Genomic DNA, 24,468 nt, shown 5'->3' with positions numbered 1-24,468 from the left:
GTGTCCACGTCGTTCCATGGGCAGCGGCCGGGGCGGTGGGAAGGATGTCCTCGTGGTGGTTGGGTGTGCGTGTGTCCCTTTATTTTAGCCCGTGAAAGAAAGATGCTTCTCTTCTCTCTCCCAGGACGCTCATGGGACCGTACGGGATGGATCGAACCGTGCACTGCTTCGATTTCTACGACTGTGCAAATGGGCTGGGTGAGTACTGAGCCTCTGCAAGGGACATCGGGGTGGGCTGGGGAAGCTCCAACATCCCCCCCAGTCCCCAGTACCTGCGTCGTGATATGCATCTTTATATCAAGTCCGATATCTCACAGAAATTCTTGTGCCTGTGCCGAGCATCTGATGGCACCTTTGGCATCTTGGAGGTTAAAATAAGGTCAAAATCCTGATTAATTCCCAGTTGATGAGGAGCAACCACAGTGCTGAGAGCTGTGCAGGAGCCCTGGGGCTGGAGCCCATCCCCTGAGCAGGATAGGGTGGAAAAAAAGCTTTCTGCAACATTCTGAATTAAATAAATTGAAATGTAAAATAATAATAGAAAAACTTAAAAAATTGTAATAATAAAAAATAAATAAAATCCGAAGTGCTTCCCAGCTCCCTGCCTCTGCCCCCGCCCCACCGCAGGCAGGGACCCTCCGAAGTTGCTGCGATGGGCGACGTGGGGAATCGCAGCTGTCCTGGGGACCAGGTTGTATGAGTTGTTTTGGGAAAGTTTGGCCCACGGGTAAGGGTATGAGCACTGAGCGAGTCAGACGTCCTTCCACGGTGCTCTGAACATCAAAGCAGAGAAGAGAAGGGAAAAGAGATGGTCATCTCCATCAGAACGTGAGAAATAGCCGCAGGTTCGTGAAACTCAGCCCAAAAGGATCCAGTAGAGCATCTCATCTGACCTCTGTGCATCCAGCAGCAGAAATACTGGTGCTTTTCCACGGACTTTATGAAAAATTGCAATCCTACGTCAGGATTTCTCGGCGTCCACCACGCAGTCTCCTCCATAATTTTTAATTGCGAGTGCAGCCCATCATCCCGCAGAGCAGCTGCGGGCCCCTTGGTGAGGTCCCTGGTGACCATCTGGGGGACCCCTCCTGAGAAGTCAATCTCACCAGAGAAATAAGGTCAGGTTTCCTGAGACCTGAGATTAATTATAGATTGCTAATTGGCTGTTTCCAGCTCTTGGGTAACGGGGCTTTCTGCTGTGGAGGAAAGGCTTTGCTGACTCTTCTTCTGCTGTTCTGCTCATGATGTTCCCAGGAGCTCAGAGAAATGTCTTTGCTCCGTGAATATGATATTTTAATCTCCAGAGGTGGATTTGGTTGAGTTGATGGGATTTTAGCTGTTGGGTTAGATTAGCTTGTTAAAGGAGGAGACCCAGAAAAGCCTGACTGGGCTGATGCTGACCTCTGGAAGAGGTGCACAGATGTTAGAGCCCACTGCCAGCCACTTTGCTGGGTCCCAGTACTCCTCCTTTCCCCCAGCCTGTGGCCAAGGGGTCTTTGCAGGGTCTCACAGACCCTCTACAGGGTCTTGCAATGTGCTGCAGGAAGGTATAATGATGTGGATTTTCTAATGACATCATCAGCTTTCTTCATCCTCTCTTGTGAAACTTGAAACACTCAAGACAACTGGTTGTCCTCCAGAAATCATACCTCTCAACTGAGGACCAAGCAGTGCTCGCAGGAGCCCCACATCTGCCATAGGTGTAACTGCTCAGAATATGTTTTTTTTGGGGAAAAAAAGGTGCCTCTGTGAGCTTCTCACATTCAGATGTGGGTGTTATTCCAGCAGAATTTTCTTTAGGGCAGCATCATCCCGCTCGGTGCCAGGGTGGCAGGTCAGCGTTTGGCCCCGGGTCTGTTACTCTGTGGCTTTAGGTGGAAACCCACATGTGAACCTCAGCAGAAGTTCAAAGGGGTTACCTGGCATCTCCTAAAACCTGGACTTTGAATTAAAGAAGAGCCATCAAAGGGAAGTGCTGATTAAGAAGCGTTTCTCAGAAACACCGAGATCCCATTATCTTGACCTTCATCTTCTTAGGACAGGGCAGTGAGTGATTCACCTCCAATCTGTCCCTTCCTCCAGACAGAAAAAAGCTGGCTGGGGCTGCAAGATCAACAGAGGGATTAAGGGAAATGTAATTGAACATTGCTAGCTTAGGCGCAAAGTGGGCGGCCTCTCTCCGGGCCGACAGCCGGGAGCGCGGCACGGTGGCCGGTGGGGTCGGGATGCGCCGGAGATGATTACAGTTGGGCTAAACAACCAGATTAGCCTGGACACCCCTTGACCCGTGGTAGGGAGCTGCGTGGTGAGCCAGGAGCGGGTGAGATTACAGCCTGAGGAGTTGAGAACTGCGACACTGGTATTAGTGGGAGTGGGATCAGATGCGCCAGAGAAGCTCGAGGGTCTTGAAGACATTTACAGGATCGCTAAGAATCTCAAGAAAACGCTGTCCTGGTTCGTCTGACCTCTGTGCCCACCTGGAGTTTCCCCCATAAACGTTTATTCTGCCAAAGAGAAAATACTGGGGACATGGGCATCAGCTCCAGGACCTTTGCCAGAGAGGAAAGATTAGAGAGAGAGCTCCAAAATAGGCTGGATTATCTGGCCCTAAGTATGATTTAATGGGCATTATACCGGGACTTTGTTGCCGTGATAATTAAAGAGCCGTTATTTACCTACACCGGGTCCTAAACAGAAATGAGACTGAAATAAGTGTTTATAAACCACGCAGACTCCCAGGAACGTTCCCACCACCATCTTTGGTGACTCAGGTTTGTCACCAGCAGTCCCAGGCTGTTCCACAGCTCTGAACCTTGGTGGGTGTGAGCTCTTTGTCCTCCTCCTCCTCCCTGCCCTGGCAGGGACTCCCCGGAGCATGTCCCGGAGGGCAGGACCGGCATCCGTGGTGCATCCACGGCGAGGTGATGGCTGGGAGGGCAGCGTGGGCAAAGCCTGGCAGCAGCCGGTTGGTTTGCCAACAAGGGAGTTCAAAGTCAGGGTGGGTTGGTTGTTTTTTTTTTAACCTCCTTCCCGTCAAAGTTTGAGCGTGTCTGGGGGCAATACTGTCAGTAATCGCCGATTTTAATAACAAGATCGGCTTTTCTCCTGACATCGTTGGGGATAAAGCAGGATTTGTAGATACTCCAGCTATATTAAGCCATTATTACAATCGATTCGCAGGCACAGACGGGAAATGAGTCATTATTGATTTGATACCTCAGCAGAGGAGCCTGTCACAAGCAGGTGGCTGCTGGGTGACGCTACAGCTGACCCTCTTCCAAGACGTGGATTTTTACATTATTTGTCTAAAGCGTCCTATCATTCCTAACTACTCCATGTTCCGGTAGGAAGAAAGACATATGATGACTTCTTGAGTCATCATCTTGGCTTGAGATGGACTTCCAGTGCCCTTCCTGTCCAGGGGAACCAATGGGGCTTTCCTTCTGCTGGAGGTTTCCCAAACCCATCCCAAGTATGAACCTTCTCCTCAGGGTCTCTGTGGCAGAGCCCACTGCCAGCCATCCCAGCCCGGCCAGGAGCCGAGAAGCTCTCCAGCTGAGCATCCTTGGTGATGGAGCACATCCTACCTTCCATCAGGGGGCCTTGGGGCTGCAGCATCTCTTCCAGCTGACCTGTCCCCATGCCTCGGTGAGGCTCTCACCTCTTGGAGATACGTCTTTTGGGCAATATTTCAAAATTTAGTGGTTTTCTTCAAAAACACAATGAAGGGGACAACATCAATGCCTTTTCCTGAGGTGTTTTGCCAGGAGTTCCCAGTGCCCATCGGCAAAACAGCTCCACGCAGATGCCATGGGGTTGTGTGCTTAATGCACCAAGCCCAGGGAGTAAAATCCAGCACTTGGGTAGGGCTGAGGTTTTGTGCTTGGGAGAAGCAGCAATGGGTGTATATAGGAATGGAAGGAAAAATCTTGATAATCTGGTTTTAATCCCAATTTTAATGTAAAGGTGACTTGAGAGACAAGTTCTTTCCCTAGAGCTAGCGAGGGCCCTTAGAGCAGAGCTTGGGTTACAAAAGGGAGCTAGGGATGGAAATTGTGTCATCATCCCGAGTAATCCCAATCCAGGGTCCACTCCTCTTCCTCGCTGCTCGTTTGAGAAAGGGGTCTCGAGTTTTGGGGAAGCAGCTGTGCTCCGTTCCTCTGGAGGGAGGCGTTTCTCGCACGGGGTCGCTTCGTGCATCCCAGAACCTTGTCGGCCCTGGGCAGCAGCTGGAGGATGAAGCTGGTCTGACGCTGGCAGTGCCCCTCTCCGCGATGCCGCCTGTCCTCAGCGTGCCCTCTTGTCCGGAGCTGCAAAACGCCTGAGCGGCAGCTCCCAGGGGAGATTTGTTAATTAAAGCTGGGCTTTTTAATCCTTCTGTCCGCATCCTGGATCTTTGAAGCAGGACTTAACGAGCCCTGGAAAAATAAGTCTCTTGGGCCTTTTCCTGCCAGCCAGCTTAGACATGCTAGCAGGGATGGGTCTCCGTGGCTGGAGAGGTGGCCACGCAGAGCACGAACCCTTTGCCAAGGTGCTACAGGGCACCTGAGCCACGCTGCTGCAACGGCGGGTTCTGGGGCTGCATCGAAGATCATCTCTGCACCCTGACTCCTGCCTCTGGGCTGCTCCTCCCGGGACGAAGCACCGATGAAGAAGTGGCTGCCCTTGGGGCTCTCCTGATATGCAGTTCTGCCATGGGTGGCTGCGGTGGAGATGCTGCCAGAGCACCAGGTGGGCAAGCTCACTGCAGGGATGTTCTCACCACTGTATGGAACCTGGGGCTCATCCAGATGTTGCACCTCAAAGGGAGGTCTCCTGGGAGAAATGCTTCTGCCCAGTAATGTTCCCCATGACAAGTCCCACCAAAGACATGAGGCATCTGCAGTGGAATTGGATCCTTCCCCACCAGAGATGAACTCGGGGCTGGGGAAGGTGGTGACTCCTTGCCTGGGCCTTTCTCAGAAGCGTTGTCTCCATCGCTGTTGTTCCGAGCAGGTGCCATCAGATGCCTTTAGCCTTTGCGTTGTGTCGGTGGCCACATCCTGTTGCTTCTGCTGTCGTGTAGCGCAGTGGAGACACAGGGCTTCCCACAAATGGTTTTTAGAAGGGGTGTCGGGCAGTGCCAGGGTGCCTGGGAGCTGTGCCGGGGGCTGCGTCCCTCCAAGACGGCCCACGGAAACTGCTGCTTCCTGTCTTTGTGTGACGGGCGCTCCTCTTCCTCCAGGTATTAAGGTAATTGGTGGCATCAAGGAACTCACTGGAGAAGAATATGGAGTTTATGTCAAGAGGATCCTTCCAGGGGGTGTCGCTTACGCGGACGGTGAGTTAAACACGGTGCAGAACGCTGCAAAGTTCTGAGACAAGCCAAAAGACCATCTATTTATCTTTTGTGTTGCATTATCAGACATTTCAGGTGCTTCCTCCCAGATTTTCCAGCAGTGAGGGATATTTTTTTACTGCGACAATCGTCGTAACGCCCGCCGGCAGCCTTGCCTCGGCTTCTCGGCGTGCGTACGACTGCTTTATAGCAGGGTCCATCCCTGCCACGCAAAGAACTTCGCTTTGCTGCCGGTCCTTTCCCGCGTGCCGCTGCCTGCCTGTAGCCCCAAAATGGTTGGAGATCCTTTTGCAAATTCAGCTTTGCTCTGGGCCACTGATTTCATTCTGAGCATCTCCACATAAGGAGGTATTAGCCAGCGCTCTGCGGAGTTCACCTCTCATAACTTAAGCCAGGAAGATCTTATTTTTATTTTAATTATTTTTTTCCCCAAATGTGACAACATCATTTTTCCATCCAATAAAGAAAAATAAATCCAGGACAGGTGGAGGTGCCACTCGTGGGTTTTCTACCTGACCTCAAACTGAATTAAGGAAAAGCTTTATTGCGTTTTTCGGTACGTGCTTTCGTAACTTCCTACGGCAGCGGAAGCGCCGCGACGTTGGCACGGGTCGTTCGGGGAGGCTGCAGAAGCTTCATCTGTGGACGTCTTGAAAAACAGGTCAGATGAGCATCTCGGGGACGACATATGCATATTTCATCCTGTCTCTGGGCGAAGGGAGGAACTGCCCAACCTCTCCCAGTCCCTTCAAGCTGTATTTTCTGCAGTTTCTATCCATTAGTTTTCTTTTCTAGGGCGCCTGCAGCCAGGAGACCAGATCCTGGAGGTCAACGGAGATTCCCTAATTGGGGTTACAAGCGAGAGGTACCATATCCAAACAGAAATTTTTGCATTCCCGTTGTTTTTGTATAATTCTGTGAAGTGGTTGAGGTTGCAGGTTGCACAGAGGACACCCGGGCATCGCTTTGGCTGTGCTTTGATGCAGCCAGCGCTGTTCTCCAGAGCCAACTTAGGAATTACCAAACAAAAAGTTTCTATATAAAAAATAGTCTGGTGAACCCCCCAAACTGTCTTTGGGAGATATTCAGACACTTCCCCAAAACGCTGGGTTTCTTAACAGCTCCTGGCACCCTGTTCCATCTGCAGTGGATTCCCTCCAGAGCTGCCATCCAGCCCCTCACCTCCCTGCCAAGAAAATAATTAATGGATCTAGAGGGGTACAGCACTTTTGGGGCACCTCTTTTCCATTCAATGTGGTGCCAGCCTGGTGCTGCCATGAACTTCTGCATAGCGTGCTTAGGCTGGATGGATCCTTGGGAAGCAGCACGAGGAGCTTCTGCTTCCAAAGCCCCAGAGCAGCTGGGTTTGATGAGGAGGTCCCCAAGGACATTTCTGTTGTGCCTGGCCCCCAGCACGCTGTCCTGGCTCTCCCAGGGACACTGTATTTTGAAGCAGAAAGCATCTGTCCTTGAGATGGAAACTTCCCGACGGAGGAGATGTTCTGGGAGGTGTTTACTCATCACCACGTGCATCTTCTGGGTCATCTTTGTTATCGAGGACTTCTAATTGATTGTAGAAGTGGGAAAATCAGGCTGCGACTTGGCTGCCTTCCAGCCCCGCTGGAATAAGGTTGTTCCACAGCCAAAAAAAGGTCACTTGGTGGCTGACGGGGTTTGCCCAGGCCATGGGTCTCTGCCCAGTTTGCCGTGAGCTGTGATATGTGGCTGGGCGAGCTCAGTGGAGCTGGCGTTGACGCATTGCGGTCCTTGTCTCGCAGGGCCGTGGACATCTTGAGGACAGCGTCGGCCACCAGCCACATGCGCCTTCTTATAGCCCGCGATGACGACGCCAGGTAAGGGGTGTCATCTCACACTGGGAAGGGGGATGGCGGCACTGGTCGGCACCATAGCTGGACTGCCCTTGGGCTAACGAGGCTCAAAGCCCACCATGAAGACGGAGGTGGCCAAGGGTCTTTGACTGTTCATGGGTTGGAACATGCTGGAGCTGTAATGGGAAGGGACACAAGGCTGGTGGCTCCCATCTGCAGATGTGGCTCCAGCCGAGGCTGTGCTGGGTCTGTGGGGCATCCCAGCATCGAGTAGATTTCAACAGATCGTTCCCCAACAAGGACCAGGGCAGGTCCAGCCTTGGCTGTCAGGTGGCATGGGCTCCTTCAGCTCTGCTGTGTGGTGCTGAGCTGCCTTTGGCCTGTCCGGTCCTGCACAGAGCTTTGGATGGAGTTGTACAGGGACAGCAGCATCTTCCCTTTCCTTTCCAGCTAGACATGTTGAGTTAAGGTTTTTCTTCCCCAGAGGATTTTTCCTACTCAGGGAGGATGAGCAGTTTCTCCCTGAAACCTCTCCCCTCACCTTTCCCCAGAAAACTTTTTTCTCTCTAGAGAGGCTCGGAGGATTCAAAAGCAGAAGGAAAGAGTTCAGTTTTGTCTGGGCTGGATTTAACCTGTGTGGGACAATGACAGTGTCACGAGAGAGGGCAGGGTTGTGGAAACCAAGGTGTGGAGATCAGCGGGGTCCTTTGCTCGCATCCCCTGGGAGATCTGGTGCAACGTGCTGGAGCATCCTCTCCCTATTGAATAGAAACACACATCTGGAAACTGGAGGTGCACCAGGAACCACCAAAATGAGAGCGGGTTTAGGCAGAGCGCGGCCGTGGGCGGGCGGGCTGGTGGCACCGAGGCTTTGCCCTGTGCGTGGGTGGCTGAAGATCACAAGAGTTGCTTGCTCAACGTGCCCGCATCCCGTTAGCGTCAGAGATGATGGTGTCATTCCTTATCCATCAGCAGCTGTGGAGCGTTGCAGCCTTAGCAGAGCAGTGAGAGTGCTGTAATGACAGGGATGAGACTAATTTTGATGCAGTAATACTCCGGCAAGAAGAATTATTTGCTATTAATGACGGACTGCGTTGTTTTACCTACCTCTATTCCGCTCTTCCAGTGAAAATAACATCTCCAATTATTATATTAACTGTGAGTCCTTGGGCAGCTGCTGAAGAAGCGTTGGGTGAAGGTAACCAGGGCCAGGCTCAGGAGTTTGACCCTCTTTTGGTCCAAGTAAGGACACGCAGGACGCACCTCCATGCCACAGTGGTCCCTGTGCTGCTTAAGGGTGGAAGTGGCCGTGGGCATCTGGTGATGTCCCCTCCTAGGGTGGCTGTTGCCGGGGCTGGTCCCCAGCAGGAGGGACAGATTCCCAGCAACAGCAGGGTTTGCTCAGGGAAACACTTGATTTCCCAGCCGGAGCCCCCAGAGCAGGTTTTTTACCCACGCTGATCTGTTCCAAGCTGTCCTGGCATCTCAATGTGCCTCCTAATATCTTAAATCGCAGCAGATGTTTCTTAAAACACACGCACGCGTGGCTCCGCCAGCGCTCCGGCTCCTCCGCACATCTGTCGGCACTCCCCAGTCGCTCCGCGGGGACGCTGCTGGAAAACCCACCGAGGGAGACTGGGAGGGCAACGAAACTTTAAGCGATTTATTTGGCTGCTGTTGGTTATCTGTTAAATCTGTGAAAGGTGAGCCGGCGGGAGAGTGGGGAAGTAATCGGTTTGTTTATTTAAAAAAAAAAAAATATTTGCAGCGATTTCACTTACATAATCATCTCACAAACTGTTTAATACACGAATACATATTTCCAGGATTAAGGGCTGTGGCAGTGGGGGAAGGATTTTTCTGCTTTCTACTTCTTTTTTTTTTTTTTCCCCTTAGTTTTATCTTTATTTTAGTGATGCCCTATCATCTTCCAAGTCTGTCGTTGAGCGTGGGCGAGCAGCCAGCCCTATGTCTGTGCTGAAATGGGCTCCTGTGACTTCCCAGGGACTGTCAGCTCTGGAAGTGAGCTCCGATGAGTTGAGGGCAGCCTCGTGCCTTCCTGCTGCCCGTCTAAAAGTGGCCAAAGAGGCATGAAAGTTGAAGGAGGCAGCAGGGAGGAGTGGGATTCCGTGCGTTTGCAGATACTCGCGCGCAGGATCATCTCCGTAAACCCCCAGCACACAAGGGCACGCCGGAGGAGGAAACGTCAAGGCTCCGGGTTTGGAAAACGATCCAACCCGCCTGCCAGTTTTCCCAATGACTCAGCGGAGGAGCATTTTGTTGTGGTTGCCCTGGGGTGAATCTGACTCATAAACGCTATTATTTGTCCCTGGAGTTAATTATAGGCCCAAATTACCTGTGCTCTTAATGGAGCTCGGTCCTGGCGTGTAGAAGATGCATGTTTTCAGCCTGTCGCATCGCAGAGAGCGGCAGTAATGCTAGGGCTTACAGCAGAAAATTCAGATTCAGAGCTGGGCACGCTGGGTTTGGGTGACAGTCGGCTCTGATTTTCGTCTGCGCTCGTCTGTAGCTAATGAGGGTAATTCTATTGCATACGCGTAATTATTGTTTATTCATTCTCAGCCTGAAAGTTACAATAGTTCCTTGTTTCTACGCGTTGCACAGATATATCAGCCTGGTCTTTCAGGTTTATCGCTGTGAGAAAGCCTGTCTGCGCTGCACCTCCTGCTACTCGCACGATAAAATGCTAAATACATTGCAGCTCTGCATGGTACGCACGGCCGTCTCGGTGAGAACGGGTTGGGTTTATTAATTCGGCTTGCACAAGGAGCAGCAAGGAAAGCAGTCTGCTTTTCTGCAAACGCACAACCGGTGTCAACCAGTACCCAGGAACCAGCAGGGAGGCTGTCGCCAGTGTTCGTAGAATCATGGAATGGTTTGGGTTGGAAGGGACCTCGAAGATCATCCAGTTCCAACCCCCCCTGCCATGGGCAGGGACACCTTCCACTACACCAGGTTGCCCAAAGCCTCATCCAGCCTGGCCTTGAACACTTCCAGGGATGGGGCAGCCACAGCTTCTCTGGGCAACCTGGTCCAGTGCCTCACCACCCTCAGGGGGAAGAATTTCTTCCTTAGATCTAATGGAAATCTGCCCTCTTTCAGTTCAAAGTCGCTGCCCCTTGTCCTGTCACTGTATGTTCATGCCCAGCCTGGTCTGAATTCCAGGCAACCCCTTTTTTCCTGCGAGCCGTAAGTGTGACAGCAGCGACTCAGCCCATGGGCTTGTTTGAGCACTTGATGCTAAAGTGGTTGGCTCCCGCAAGCCTGGGATGTCCCAGGGTCATTGGGGAAGAACGTGCATCCTTTCGCACAGGAGCCGGGATGCACCTGTGCACGTCACCCCTTCCTGGGCATTAAGGAAAAAGCAAAGACAAGCAGTGGCGTGACGTCCTGCCCAGCACAGCCGGTGCGGGAGGGCTCAGAGCTCGGGATGTGCTGGCTCCATGCAGCCCTGTCCCCGGCAGCTCTGTGCCGGGATGGACTTGGGCTCCGTGCTGGTGCCGCTGCTCCAGAGCATCATCTTGCAGTGGAAATACTGCAGCTGCTGTGAGCTGGGTGCAATAAAATCTGCTTTCGCGATGCTTTTGCAGTGCTTCGGGTTCACGGTTCCCGCTGACCTGCAGGCTTCGTATTTTTTTTGGAGAGAAGCTGTCAATTTATCTGGTGTCACCACCTCCTCTTTCTCCCCGAGCTGTGGTGCAGAGCTGAGGTTTCCAGACCTCCGTGCTCGCACGGAACCTTTGATGTAGGATTCACCCTTTGCTCTCCCCAGAACGAAAGGGCAGGGCGAAAAGGTATTATGGGATAAACTGACAATATTCTGCGGGAAGATTGACCCCCCGCTGCTTAATCCGCGGCAAAGTCAGCCTACAGCTGGCTGCTGCTGGCAAACCCCGTTATCCTGCTCCACGCCGTGGGGCTGGCTGAAGGCTCTGCAGGTCCAAGCTCTGTTACAGACCTCAAATGTCTGTATCTTAAGGAAAAAGAGCTGGAGAAGGGATTGTTAAAATGAACTTTCCACCTGATACAGCCCTATGAATTTATTTTTTTTAAGTAAAGCCGAGCGTTTTAGTCCCGCAGGCATCTGACAAATCAAAATGTTTTAGTAAGGGTCAAATTTTAAATATTAAAGACATCTTCTGGAGTCTGTTGGTGCCCAGAAGCACAAAGCAAGACTTGCTGGCGTTCCTTCAGCGTACTCGCTCATTAATCGGTAACGTTTGGGCATCGTCTGCAAAATTCCTTCAAATAGAGCACCAAGCACAAAATTAATTTTCGGGAGATTGACACCAGAAAGTGTGTTGCTTGCTGCTGGGATAAGCGTGTGCTTCGAGTTAGTCATGTGTTTATGTCCTTGGTGGAACTGGGGCTTGCAGCATTGACCAACAAAGCAGGAGCCGGGACGGTGGCCCGTGATGTAGCATTTAGTCACATCGTCCCTACAGCAAACGGCTGGGCTGGACCCGGGCTGGCAAAGCAACCCCGGGCTCGGAGCTCGTTGTTCAGGCTCCTGAGCAAACAACGATAAATACTCCTTTGTAGATGAACTTAGCGACACGAAACAAACAACAACAAAGAATGCTCAAGTCATCCGTGCCCTTGCTCATAAGAGTTTGACAGCATGGACTGGTGATCGGGTTGGCTCTGTTCAGCAGGGTTTGAAGAGCGTAAGAGCCACCAGACTAGTTGCATTTGCATTGACTAAGAGTTTTTTAGCCATTGTTTTAAGTTCATAACCTGTTCTGGACTGCGATGGGTTATTATCTGAGGAAAACCTAACAATAGATGACCACAGAAACACCCAGCCCAAAACAAAAACCCAGCTGCTGATGGCTTGGTACCCACTGGAAATAATACGTTCGCTTCCAGCGTGTTAGACCTGCCATTGCAATAGGTGATGGAAGGATAAGGCCATCACTGCCTGAGTCACCAGCAAAACGGGAGTGTGAATCACCTGTAGAAATACAGAGGCTTTACTGGAAAGTTGGAAAAATTTTGCTGAGGTGAGATCCATCCAAGGCTTAACCCTGGGAACCACAGAAGAGCAGACAGCTGTCCTGCTGCTGTGGGGTCGAAGTTGTCCCTCCGCTTTCTTGGTGCTTTTGCATCTATTTTGGTGTCCAAGGCTATGAAACTGCGAGTTGGAGCAGTTTGGTGGAAGTTGTCATCTTTTTTTAAGGTCATGGGTTTAGCTGATAAAGACAACAGCGTTGATGCAAAGTATTGGGATTCACCAAAGCATTCCACTAAGTATTGTGTGACACTTGGGTTTAAAATTAGCATTAAATGGAATGAATAAGGCATACATTTGATGGCAATATTAGATAAGGCAGGCACTGGTCTTTGAAGTTCGTTAATGAGCAGGTTGTTAATGGGAAGATGTAAATTTCTGAGAGCGTTTCCAGCAGGAACCAATGATTCAGTCGTCATTTAGTATTGTTGACTCTAATCTAGCCAATAATATATAACATCTGTCCCGGTGAAGTACGCAGATGACACAACGTCTGCTCGTGGGTAAGAGCAGTCTCCTCGCTGAGGAAGCCTTACTGTGGCTGGTTTCCTACACATTTATGCCTTGAGCTTGTCTGAATGTCAAGTGTGAGAGCCAGCCACTCATCACCCACCTTCTCCTGTGGCTGTTGCATCAAGAAGGCACCTTCCCATAAGGATTCCTTCGTGCCTTCAAAGCGGGCATCTAATGTTGTTACTGTGGCCACAGAAACACTTGTAGGGTCTCTCCCCATTGCCTGGCCACTTGTTTAATGACACCTGTAAGAAATTAGTCATCCTTGAGGCTCTTCTGTCCGCCAAAAGGTTGGGTTGATCCAGAAGTGTTGGGTTATGAAGTGAGAAGGCTGCAGAGTCACAGAGGGCCAGGATGCTCCTGAGAACCGTGTTGCCCAATGAGCCAATGTGGCAGGGATGGGCACAGGAGGCTGGTGCTTGAACGTGGAATACCCTTTCTGTGCTTCCTCATCCAAAAGGATGTGAGAGGCTTCTGGCAGCTCAAAGAAAGGTTACAGAAATGATGCAGGAGCCGGCAAACGTGATTCTTAATAGTTTAAGAACTCAACATGTCACACTCCGGAAAAGGAAGGTCGCGGAGGAATTCACCTGTTGTGAACAGGTAGTTACACCTCATCAAGGACTCAACACACTTGGGTAATTACACGGTGGTCAAACTCCATCTGGAAGCAAAGCATTAATGAAGGCACTTGGGCACCAAGGCCGCTTTCCAAGGGATGCCGAGCATGAGATTGCTTTGCAGAGAGGTGGTATAGGAAGCAGAGTGGTTACCTCAAGACAGAGGGATCATGCTAAGTGTTTGTGGGTTGCCATTCCTCCCTGATCTTGAATTCACTGGCAAGCCCTTCTGATCTTGGTATCTGTAACTTTAGCGTGTGTCTGCTGGTTCAGCGTCTTCAGCCAGGAGCTGCTGGGAAGAGCACAGAAGCCTGCACTGCCCCAGCACGCTCTACCAGTGCAGGTCTTTGTTAAGGTCGTATGCTTCAAGAGTTCATCCTGCGATGTTCATGGAGGATATCACCACAGATGGATTCAGAGAGTGGGCTGCCGCTTTTGCATGTGCTCCAGAAGCCATCTCCCATCTTTACCCCAGCAAAAGCTGTCGGGATCTGCTTTCTGTCTAGGAAAGGAGGAGAAAAAACGGAGAATAAACGAGATTTAACTATTCTGGAAGGAGTCACAAAGAGGCCAAGGAGTTTTGTTTTATGTTTGCATAGTTACAGCTCCTTCTGACGGTCTGTTTAACTTGTGTGGTGTGTTAGCAAAACTTCTGAGCCTTACAGCCGGGGTGACGTTATTCCAGCTGATTCCTGGGAGGGTCCAAGTGGTGGGGTGCAAGGCAGGACTCCTGTGTTCTCCCTCTCTCAAGAAGGACAGTCCCCAGCACCAGTGCCTGTCCACGTGTCCTTTCCAACCTCCTCTGGCCCATGTTCACCCTGAACACTTCCCAGGGCAGCAAAGGAGCACACAGAAGTTCTGTCCCATCGCAGAAAAGCTGCACTGCCATGAGATTGATTATTGACCTTAAGTCTTGCACAACCTCTTTAAACCAGAGGTGTCATACCCTCATGCATGAGAAAGCTCTGTCTGCTCCCTGTAGCTGGAGGACATCGACCCCATAGACTCGGCATTGAGTCGCTGCCATCGGGGGCACCGTTGTCATATAATCAGGCGGGGAACAGTTTCAAGCAGCAGCTGACTACGCCGTGTTTTTGTTTCCAGGAGAGAGTTCTCTGAACTGCTGGAGAAGTTCGGCTCCCAGAGCAACACGGGCTCAGCACGGAGCTCGCCGGTCCTGCACGGCGGCAGTGAGTAGCTCAGCCTTCGGGGGGAAACCAAAAGACTCTCTCTCTGCCAACAGAGAGTTTTCTTTATCCAAATGTTATTTTAAAAGAGTTTTGGTTGGAATTGAGTAGGCGTTTGGGGGGAAGTTTGAAGGAAGAGGAGTCCTGCTTGTCCTTATTGCAAGCACTCAGAGCGTCCCCGGGTGCAGAGCAGCAGGCATGGCCGGTGCTGCCCGCACAGAGCCTTGGGCTGAGAAAGGGAGAATTGAGTTGGGGTCATCGCAGCTTCCCAGATCCCCAGACTCTGCCCAGCTGACATGCTGGGCAGGTAACCCCAGCAATACCCATCCCTGATGATGCAGCCTTCTACTATGGATTTCCAAGCATTTCAGCAATCGTTCATTCAACGGTCGTTCTTTTTCATTGGCAAACAGGAAATGTTTAGTGAGAATGCAACAAGGTTTACCTAAGCCAGGTGTCAGGCACGTCAAATCATGTGTGCGTGGGGAAAGAAGCTGTCCCTCTGGCTCAGCATCCCACCAGAAGGCTGCCAACCCTTCCCCTAGGGCAGAGGTATGTAGGGCTGGCAGAGGAGCGACAGTCCCGTGCCGGAATTGTGCCAAGAAGTCTAAGTGTTTCCTCTCCATGTCCTTAACTACCATGTGGTTTTCCCCAAAAAAGTAGGAAAATGGTGTCAGTTCTCAGTGGTAGAGCCAGGGAAGAGGGTGATGCTGGAATATTTGCGTTCCCTGGACTGACTCTGGCTTTGCTGTTCAGGTCGGTACCTGGAAAGTACATCCTCGGGCTCCTCCTCGCGCTCTCAGAGCCCGCTGCTGCTGAGCCCTGCCAATTCCCACGGCCCCTTCGTCGGGAACCCGGCGCACCCCCCTCACGCACAGTACGTACGGGTCGCGCGGGTCCAGGCCCACACAGCCTGTCCCTTGGTCGGTCATGAAGGTATCACCCAATGTCTCACGCTGCCTTAGGAGTAGAACCAGTAAATACTTCCAGTGTTTGAAGAACTGCTTTGTTCATCCTTTGGTGTATCACCACAATGGCTAGGAGACCAGGGTGTCTTCTAGAAGACCTTGGTGTGGTGACGGCTCAACTGTTCCTGGGAAGCCTGTTCCCAAGAGCTGAAAAGCTTCCCCGTTGAGGCGGCCAACATGTTTGCAATATGGTTAACAATGCAGCTGCTCCTCTTCCTCCCCTCTGAACCCCAGGGAGCAGCCGTGGCTTACGGCCAGCTGAGAGGTTCCTGCCCATCACCTTTACGAACCATGTCATGAGCAGAGTGCTTCTCAGGAGCACATTTCCTGTTGCCCTGCTCCTGGCACGTTGACCTCGTGCAACAAGAGCACAAGTGCTGCCCTCTCGACGCAAACACTCCCGACGCCCTTTGCTTTGGTGCCAACAGCGGTCGCCTACAGACTCCTCATCCTTTTGTCTGTGGAGCATCTCCCAGAGCGTGTGTTTTCATGTGGTCATCTGTCCCTTTCGTGTTTCACAGGGTCAGAGGTTTGGACAGGCAGAGCTTGTTTTTCTGCAGAGACTCGTCGCCGGGGTGCTCAGGGTTGCCCTTCTCGACAGGGACAGCTCAAAGGGTGTTAGCAGTCGTGGAATTGGGACCATTCGTCCCCAGGGCTTGCAGCTTCCACTCCTTTGCCAGCACAAACAAGCCAAGTCGCTGGTCAAGAGAATCAGCCCTCACTGCAGAACCAGTAAATCCTCTTGCTAAATACCAGCTCTTTATTAGGGATTTGCAGAGGACAAATATTTGGCACCAGAGGTTTAAGCTGCTTGCATGGAGCGAGAGACCCTTGCAGAGGAGAGGCCAGTTCATCTCCTTGGCAGCTGGTCTGGACAAACTAGACATCCTCGCTCTGCTGTTAACCCGCTCCAGGCTGCGAGACAGGCGAGAGGGGACCCGGTTTGGTGGCCTCCTCGCTTAGCACTGCCGTGCTGTGCCATGTTCTGCTCCGTGCCGGTGCCAGGCCTCAGTGGTGTCCTCCTGGGAGCAGAGACGTAACTCAGGCCATGTGCAGGAGGGTCTTTTTGTGTATGCGACTGCCATCCCTCACCCATCCTTTCCTCTCACTGCAGCTTCTCCCTAGGCTGTGACCCCTCATTGCAGCGTCAGCTGAGGTCCTGCCACCCCATCGAGCAACGGGACTGAGATCTGAGTCAGCCTCAGCACAGAGCGTGTCCGATATTTCGATTTGCACAGAGGGTGTTAATTTCATAGAATCACAGAATGGTTTGGGTTGGAAGGGACCTCAAAGATCATCCAGTTCCAACCCCCTTGCCATGGGCAGGGACACCTTCCACTAGATCAGGTTGCTCAAAGCCTCCATTGTGACATCGTTTTACCGAAATATTTCTTAGAGCAAGGTTTTTTCGTAAGACCGAGACTCATGCTGCATGAATGCAGTCCTGTTCGCCCACATAGCCAACGTGCTCTCCTGGGGGTCTGCTGCTGGTTTGGAAGGGTGCTGGCCACACTCTGCTCCATCACTGGGATGGTCTGACAGCTGGGGATGGCATCGGTTACACGCTGGTGTCACTTTGAGGCACGGGATGCTCAGCTGTCGTTGTGTCTTAAGTTATCAGGTAACGCGAGGAGGGCCAGAAACCGCGGACCTTTTGGTGCGTGGCTGCTATGGAAACAAACTGCAAAGGAGAAAAGCCAGATGCACCCAGCCCATTAGAAGGAAGAGGCTTGTTGACCCTTAGATCCCACCAAACCCTTCCCTGAGGATTGCATGTTGCAATGCTGCCCACCAGCCCGCCCCCACCAACACTTACTGCAATCGCTCTGGCTCCCTCCCCGCACGGAGCCAACTGCCATGGCCATGTCTTGGTGGCCTGTTGGGTCCCGTCTAGCAGGCAGCTCTCTGAGGGTAGGGTCCAACCTTATCACTGCTGCATTTGCAGCATATCCTTGACCGGGTGAGTCACCTGCCCCGCTGTCACCGGTGCGGTGGGTATTGCTATACGGGTGCTTCAGGGTGCGTTTCTTCAGGCGTCTTGCAAGAGCTTGAGTCCAAACCTCGGCTAAGACACAGTCAGCTGTGTATCCTGAGCTTCACTCCGGCCTTTGCTAAGGGCTGCTTAACAGCTGACCAACCTGAAAGAGGGGAGATTTCCAGTAGATATAAGGGAGACACTTTTTACATTGAGGGTGATGAGGCATTGGACCAGGTTGCCCAGAGAAGCTGTGGCTGCCCCATCCCTGGAAGTGTTCAAGGCCAGGTTGGATGGGGCTTAGAGCAACCTGGTGTAGTGGAAGGTGTCCCTGCCCATGGCAGGGGGGTTGGAACGAGATGATCTTTGAGGTCCCTTCCAAACCAAACCATTCTGTGATTCTATGCTTCTATAACCTGTCTGTTGATTTCGTGGGATTCAAACAATAACCACACCGGCCCTTTGTGTGCTTTTGGCTATAAAAAACCAAGAGTGACAAATATGTTCCGGTTGAACCTTGAGTTTCTTCTCTCTTTATTTTCTAAATGCACATGGGTGTTCCCCAGCCTTTGGGATGATGTAAACCAGATGTTTTCACAATGCTGAACAATGCCTGCTGAGAAACTGGAGTCCTCACCTCTCCTCTCCAAGGTTGGGTGGAAGAAAAGATGCAGAGGCAGAAAAAGTTGGGAGAAGTTAGAAGGATCACACACAGAAAGAAAGCCAGGGAGAGTTTGTTCAGCAATATGGGAAAATCAACCAGATCACCTTGAGTCACCTGCTAACGTCTCTCCCTTGCAGCTACTCCATTGAATCAGGAATCCAGAGCATTTCTATAGCAAAATCCTCCGGCTTAGGGCTGACGATCAGCGGTGGATCTAACAGGCCTGATGGCCCCATGATTTATGTTCAAGAGCTTATGCCAGATGGTGACTGTTACAAGGTAAGTCAGCGTGGAGACCCTCAATGACTTTGCAATTGAGACCTCTCCTAGAAGCTGTAGCTGTTCTGAAGCAGCTTTTCTAAGAATAGATGAATAATGCATTGCACAGACTAATGAGGATTTGTGTTGCAGGAGAAGGCTTTGGGCAGAGGGACATTCCTTCCCAATGCTGTGACTTTCTCCTTCTTTGTTTAGGATGGTCGGCTCCGACCTGGTGACCAACTAATCGCTATCAATAAAGATTCTTTGGTGGGCAGCACACATGAAGAGGCCAGAAAAATAATTGCAAAAGCCAAATTAAGGTAGGAATGTTACACGTTTCCCATCATCATGGTGCTGTTGAGTCTTAGGCAAAACCCCTTCGTGTCATACCAATGTTTGGCTTCAAGAAGCATAAGGATTATTAGTCTTAAATGATGCTTCAAGATGGTCCAGATAGGTGATGGCATAAGGAAATCTTGAATGCATGGATCATCCTTAAGCATAATCCAGACCTTCCCAATGTTCTGGTCCTCATGAATATCCCCTATCACTGCCTAGCAGGGTTCGGCGACGGAACTGAAGTTCAAACAACCAACCCAGCTGGTGGAGATCCAGCTGCACTGCTGTAGGCTATGTGGGCTTAATTGAGATTATCCCAGAGAAAGAGCCATGGGCATGGAAGTTCTGCAAATTTAAGTTGTGCTCCTTTTTTTTGTTGTTTCTATTAATACATTGTTCTGTGTTTGTTGTTTGTTTAAGACACGAGGGAAACACAGAAGTGGCCTTTATTCCTGGAAGGGGACGGTTACATCCCGGACTGTCAGTTCATAACAACGTCTCGTCGCCACCTCCAAAGGCTGTGGGAAATGGTCTGAGTTCCTGCAGACTGAAGGTCCATGTGAGGTCCCCAGAGGTAGATTGAAGTTCATATCTAACATCACACACTTAGATATGAACTAATCCTCTGATCTTTGATCAGAAAATTCTTCTTCGGAGAGTCCATGGTAGTCCTGGACAGTGGGAAGTCTGTAATGCTGATGTATGTAGCCCTGTTTTACAGCCAGGTATTTTAAATTCAAAATATTGTCTCTTCTGTCTTGGGTTTGAGATGGTGAAGGATCTGTGGAGGTAATGAGAGGAGTTTTATCTCCAGAGCCTCTGTTCAGACCTGTTTCAGAAGTCTCAGGTTTTAAAAAGCCAAAACCCTTCTGTGGATAGCAACCTGTGTCTCATTGAATATCAGTCCTAGGGCTGGAAGGGGTCTCAGGAGGAGTCAGTTTGATCTCCTACCCAAAGGCGGGAACAACTCCTTGTTTTTAAAGACCTCTGACAAGGATGAATCCCCAGCGTCCCTAAGCAGCTCGTTTCCGCTCTTCACTAGCCTGGTGATAAGCCAGGCTCGTTGCTCCCGTGAAGCCTAGCTCCACGTTGTGTTCGCAGAGCCAAGCGCTCGAGCCGTGTGTGGTGAGACTGATGCCACCTCACCACCCTCACAGGAATTTAGGCCCATGGCTGGATTCTGTGCGTTTGTCGCTCCTTTCCTGGACTGCGGCAATGCCGGGTCTATCCTCTACCCTCTTCCACTGAAACCTCCTTTAGAGCAGGCCAGTTGGAGGTTCCTTTCATACAAGCATCATTGGCAAAAGATCCTTCTTTCCAGACCCCGTGGAGACACAGACTTGCAAGAATGCCACGTACATGTTGCCTTGGGGTGTGCCAGGCTGCTGACGTGCTTATGAAAGTCAGCCTTAGCCCATGTAGGTATAGCTGAGTAGTATAGTTAGATCCTTCACCACCCAGCAGAAGGTGTGCTTGTGTAATGTTGGGCACCTACATGAAATTACACTGCCGGCTGGAATTACATTGCTCCTTTCCTCACTTTGCTGCTAAAAGATGGAACTTTTAATGAGGTCTGGGCTTTCACGCTAAGGAAAGCATGCTCAGGCGCCCGTGCTACCTGTCCGTACGTCCTCAGCACCAGCCCTGTGTCCCTCTCTGCATCTAAGCTCCCAGCTGTGGAAGCACTATCTCGGTGCTATCTGCCCTGTGGCTCCATTTTTCCCCTTGTACTTGTGCTTTCAGCCGTGACCTGGCACTGGTCTCAGCTTCCTGTCACGCTCCCTGCGATAATTAACGTGTTTGGGGTAAATAACACAACTGGCTGCAGTCAAATTGAGGACCTGACTGATGGGTTGGATGCAGAGCTCGAGGGAGAACCTCTATGGAGAAAGCATGCGAGGTCAAACTCATCCTCAGCACCTGATAACAGTCATGACAAACTCGGTTTTCTGTGCGTGACCAGAGATTTTGAGATGGCTCAGGCATGTGCCTGTGCCAAGTGCTCCCCAAGAAACCCCTGGAGCCCATCTGCACAGGAGGTGTACATGGTCACCTTGCTCTTTATGGGCCAGACGGGTCGTTCTCTCTCGAACCCCTCTATCTTCTGCTCTTTATTTACACCGACAGATTCTGCTTAGTAACTGTCTATGCTGTTTTGTCTTGTTTTTCTAGAATAGACATGAAAATAATTTTCCCGTGCCTTCTTTGTCACCGGACATCTGCCCACCAGAGCTTACAGTCTCAGGTAAGAGTCCTACTAAATTTTTTTCTTTGGGCAGGTGATGATGAAATTAATTCTGATCAGCATTTATATCGCTGTGGTGGGAATCTAATGGGGTGATAATGAGACTCAGACCACTGGGAGAGAGGGAAGGTGCAGCTTGGCTTACTTAACGGGTAGTAGTTATGTCCATGTTTGGCCATAGTAGCAAAATTCTTTGCTAAGGCATTCAGAGGACTAAGGTATTCATAGGAGACAACTTCTCCCATTCTCAGCCAGTGGTTCATTTGCAGCAGAGTCTTTGCCCACAAGCAAAGATCACGTCAGACTTGCACCCAGGGGGTCCCATTGCAGGAAACGTTCCCTTCTGATGGGAATGGGTGGTCGTTGGAGACATAGAATAAAAAAAAAAGGCAATTAATGATAGTTGCAACGTAGGTGGCAACGCTGGGCATCATACAGGCACTAAGGATGCCCTCAGTTGGTCAAAGGGGGTAATTGCTTGTGGAAGTGATTAAGTCATATTTCTCTCTACATCCAAGCTTCACTTTTTGCTTATTTTCCGTGCTGTGTTTTCTCTCTGTGCTCTTACCTTTTGTGGGAGAGACCTGCTCCCTCACCCGGTAGGATGGCAGCAAGGGGGGGGTGAACTCAAATCACCCCGCAGCTTCACAGGTCCCTTAGGAATTGCAGGAAACCTCAATAAGCCCCATGACCCAGTGTCCAGGGAGATGACCTCTGGCAAGGTACCCAAAATCCTTACGATATGAAGGTTACTCCTTAGCCCCAAGGAACAGATGGGCTTTCCCCAGCGAGTCCCCGGCAAGCGCTGCCCATCGTTCTCGTGGCCGCAAGCCCAACGGCCATTCCTTCCCCATGTGCTGCCCAGGCAGCGGCTCCGCTCGCAAATCCCTGTGCTGTGTTGGAATTCCCATCTGGAAGGGTAAAAGCGGGCGTTGCAAGGTGAATTGTGTTTAGTCCATACCTGGGATTAGTGGGAGAGTCGGGGAGCAGACGGTGCTGGGCTGGGTGTACGTCAGAGCTCCGCTCCCAGGGATGCCTGGCTCACCTCGGGCAAGCTCAGCAGGCTTCAGCCTTCACCTTCCACGCTCTGCACTGTGGAGACCTTGGGACAGGGACTGCCCTCGGTTTGTCCTCCCTGCCCCGAGCATCCTGCAGGCTTGGTTTCAAGCAGGTTCTTAGGAGGCCACCACCAGCAGGCAGAGCTCCCGGTGATAGGGAGCAAAGCTCTGGGTCATGGAGGCAATCCAGGGAATAGCAATGACCTAATCACTTCCTGACAGCTTGGAGATTTCATTACACGTGGTTTTTTTTAATGTGAAATGCTGAGGAGGCTTTGTGTTGGTGTGGTCATCCATGAAGACGGACAACCGGCTTTGAAAGAGCAGCAGCCAGGCTCGGAGCCTGGGCCAGTGGCTGCCTCTCTCCGGGTGTCTGATGGGTGCCCTGGATATCTCCGTGTCCAGAGCTGACAGCAAAGCCACGTGGAGCTAATCCTGATTAGCCATGCCTCGAAGGGTAACAGCTCTGCCCTTGAACTCAGAGAGCAAATTGTTGGTGGCCGATCCAGCAAACCCATTTATTACCTCTTGCTGCTTCCCAGCTGCTGGGGTTAGCAGAGCAGATGAGCACCCAGATTAGGAGGATTACGCTTGTGCAGCACCTCCGCTGCTTCTCGCTGCCTGGTCTCTGCCCCGACGGCCGAGGAGGGTGTGGTGAGACGTGCTGAGAGGTCCAGGAGAAGCCACGTTACTTGGAGAGATGGGGCTTCCCATGATGTTAATCCGATCCCAGGCAGGGGAAAGGAATTGCTCCCTGGCAAAACCTGTGCCACCGGCACGAGAAGGAATTTTGTCACCGAGCTGGGCTGATGGCTTGAGGGTGAGCAGGGGCAGGCAGGAGTCTGGCAGGGGAGCTCCTGAACGAGTAACACCTTCTGCAACCCTTTTCCCAGGGAACGTCACCGTTTCTTATAGACAAGGGTGAATTGTAATGGAAAAGGTGGGGTTCCCTCTTCCATTACAGAGGAGCACCAGTGGCTGGGCATAGCAGCAGGACTTACGCTCGGCACCGTTCCAGCTGCCAAGGCAGTGCTGGTGATGATGTGCCAGCTGGCAGCAGCTGGCTCTGCTGAGCTCAGGGCAGCTTTTCACCAGCAAAGCAGCTGCTGGTTCTGCCTCCTTCTCCCTCTGTGTCTGCCTCACAGATTCCTTCTACCCAAAAAAACCCTCTGTGGCTCCTTCTACCCAAAAAAACCCTGCCTGCTCAACTAAGGGAAAAGGGTTCAAGGCTTTTTGTAGTCTTGGGGAGGGAAAAAGTCTTGCACTGGTGTTTTTCCACATGACTTTTAATCCATCAATTCTCTTTTTCATGGGTGTTGTGAAAGCCAAGGCTGCGTTTTATGTTGGGTTTCAGTTTTGCTCAATCAATTAGAGAAGAAAAGAGCCAGCAGATTTTTTTAATTTTTCCATAGATCACCATAACTACAGACCCCAAGACTCCACAAAAATTTGTGACTGGAACCTTCCAAAGTGCTATTTTTGCAGTCCTATGTCCTTGGACGAAACATCCCATTTTAAACCGTGCAGAAGCCCAGTTTCAGTAAGGGTTTGTCCCAGCATCCAATCTTTTCAACAGTGGCCTAGTTCAGCCTTCCAGGACTGGATTTAGTAAATCCTGGTCTTTGATTTTTGGTCTGCTGCACACACATTATATTTCATGCAACAAGAATTCTGAATTTTGCTTTGCAGGCACCAAGTGCTTCTCCATTAACGTTTAGTTTTGGTTTTTTTCAGCACCTGCTTCGGCATCTACCCATAAAGCAGCTTCAGGCACCAAACCAAAAGTAGCGCTGGATCCCCACATCCGGCTCAAGGATGGGAAACTGGAACTGGTAAGTGGAACAGGTCCCTCTCCTCAACGCGAGGTCTCCTCTCAGTCCTCTCCCAAGTTGCCCTATGGAGAAAATAGTCCACGGGCGTGATACCTCCTTGCTTCCAGCTGCCACGTTATTGGCAAACACGATCAGCTTTTGTCAATGGTCTCCTCATATTGCTTTTCTGTGAAAGGACTGATCAGGATATTTCAGCTTTGATTCTTGGACCAAGGTTGCACTCAGGCATGTGAGGACCAGGCCAGGTACGAGCATGGGGGTCACTACAGCTCTTGTTTTTTTGAGAGATCAAAAAATGCAAACCTGGATAGATATAGTCGAAGAGAACCAGCCAGCTGTGTCGGGAAAAGCAATAGCCCAGGCAATGTGGAGTGCAGAGCAACGCCGTGGTGCTCAGGACCTTGTGTTTTCCTTATTAACATCACACTGTGCAAGTGTTACAGTTAATTAATCTGGTTTTTGAGCTAAAGGCATAAGAGTCGGCCACCAAACTGTATTTATTACCAAGAAAAGAAAAAAAAGGGTCTCAGATCTTCAGTCGAGTTTGCTGGAGATTGGGTCCAGCCTCTAAAAGTAGAATGGGAGAAGAGGGTGTAGTGAAACATCC

At 51.0% G+C, this 24,468-nt stretch overlaps 1 protein-coding gene across 1 annotated transcript in view; it reads left to right on the top strand.

Moving 5' to 3' along the window:
* LOC104377134 (syntaxin-binding protein 4-like) overlaps positions 1-24,468 on the top strand; it is a 46,315-nt gene that overhangs the window by 12,171 nt on the left and 9,676 nt on the right. Inside the window, exons 2-12 of the mRNA XM_086622459.1 lie at positions 125-198; positions 5,225-5,320; positions 6,134-6,203; positions 7,117-7,191; positions 14,437-14,522; positions 15,276-15,396; positions 18,264-18,405; positions 18,601-18,707; positions 19,147-19,300; positions 20,899-20,971; positions 23,764-23,861. Coding sequence (XP_086478585.1) covers positions 125-198; positions 5,225-5,320; positions 6,134-6,203; positions 7,117-7,191; positions 14,437-14,522; positions 15,276-15,396; positions 18,264-18,405; positions 18,601-18,707; positions 19,147-19,300; positions 20,899-20,971; positions 23,764-23,861 — 1,096 coding nt within the window. The remainder of the gene's footprint in view (positions 1-124; positions 199-5,224; positions 5,321-6,133; positions 6,204-7,116; positions 7,192-14,436; positions 14,523-15,275; positions 15,397-18,263; positions 18,406-18,600; positions 18,708-19,146; positions 19,301-20,898; positions 20,972-23,763; positions 23,862-24,468) is intronic.

This window comes from Tauraco erythrolophus, chromosome 17 (genome assembly GCF_009769465.1).
Source record: "Tauraco erythrolophus isolate bTauEry1 chromosome 17, bTauEry1.pri, whole genome shotgun sequence".
NCBI classification, from domain to species: Eukaryota; Metazoa; Chordata; class Aves; order Musophagiformes; family Musophagidae; genus Tauraco; species Tauraco erythrolophus.
Note: the sequence above shows the minus strand (reverse complement) of the source record. Positions and strands in the feature narration are given on the sequence as shown.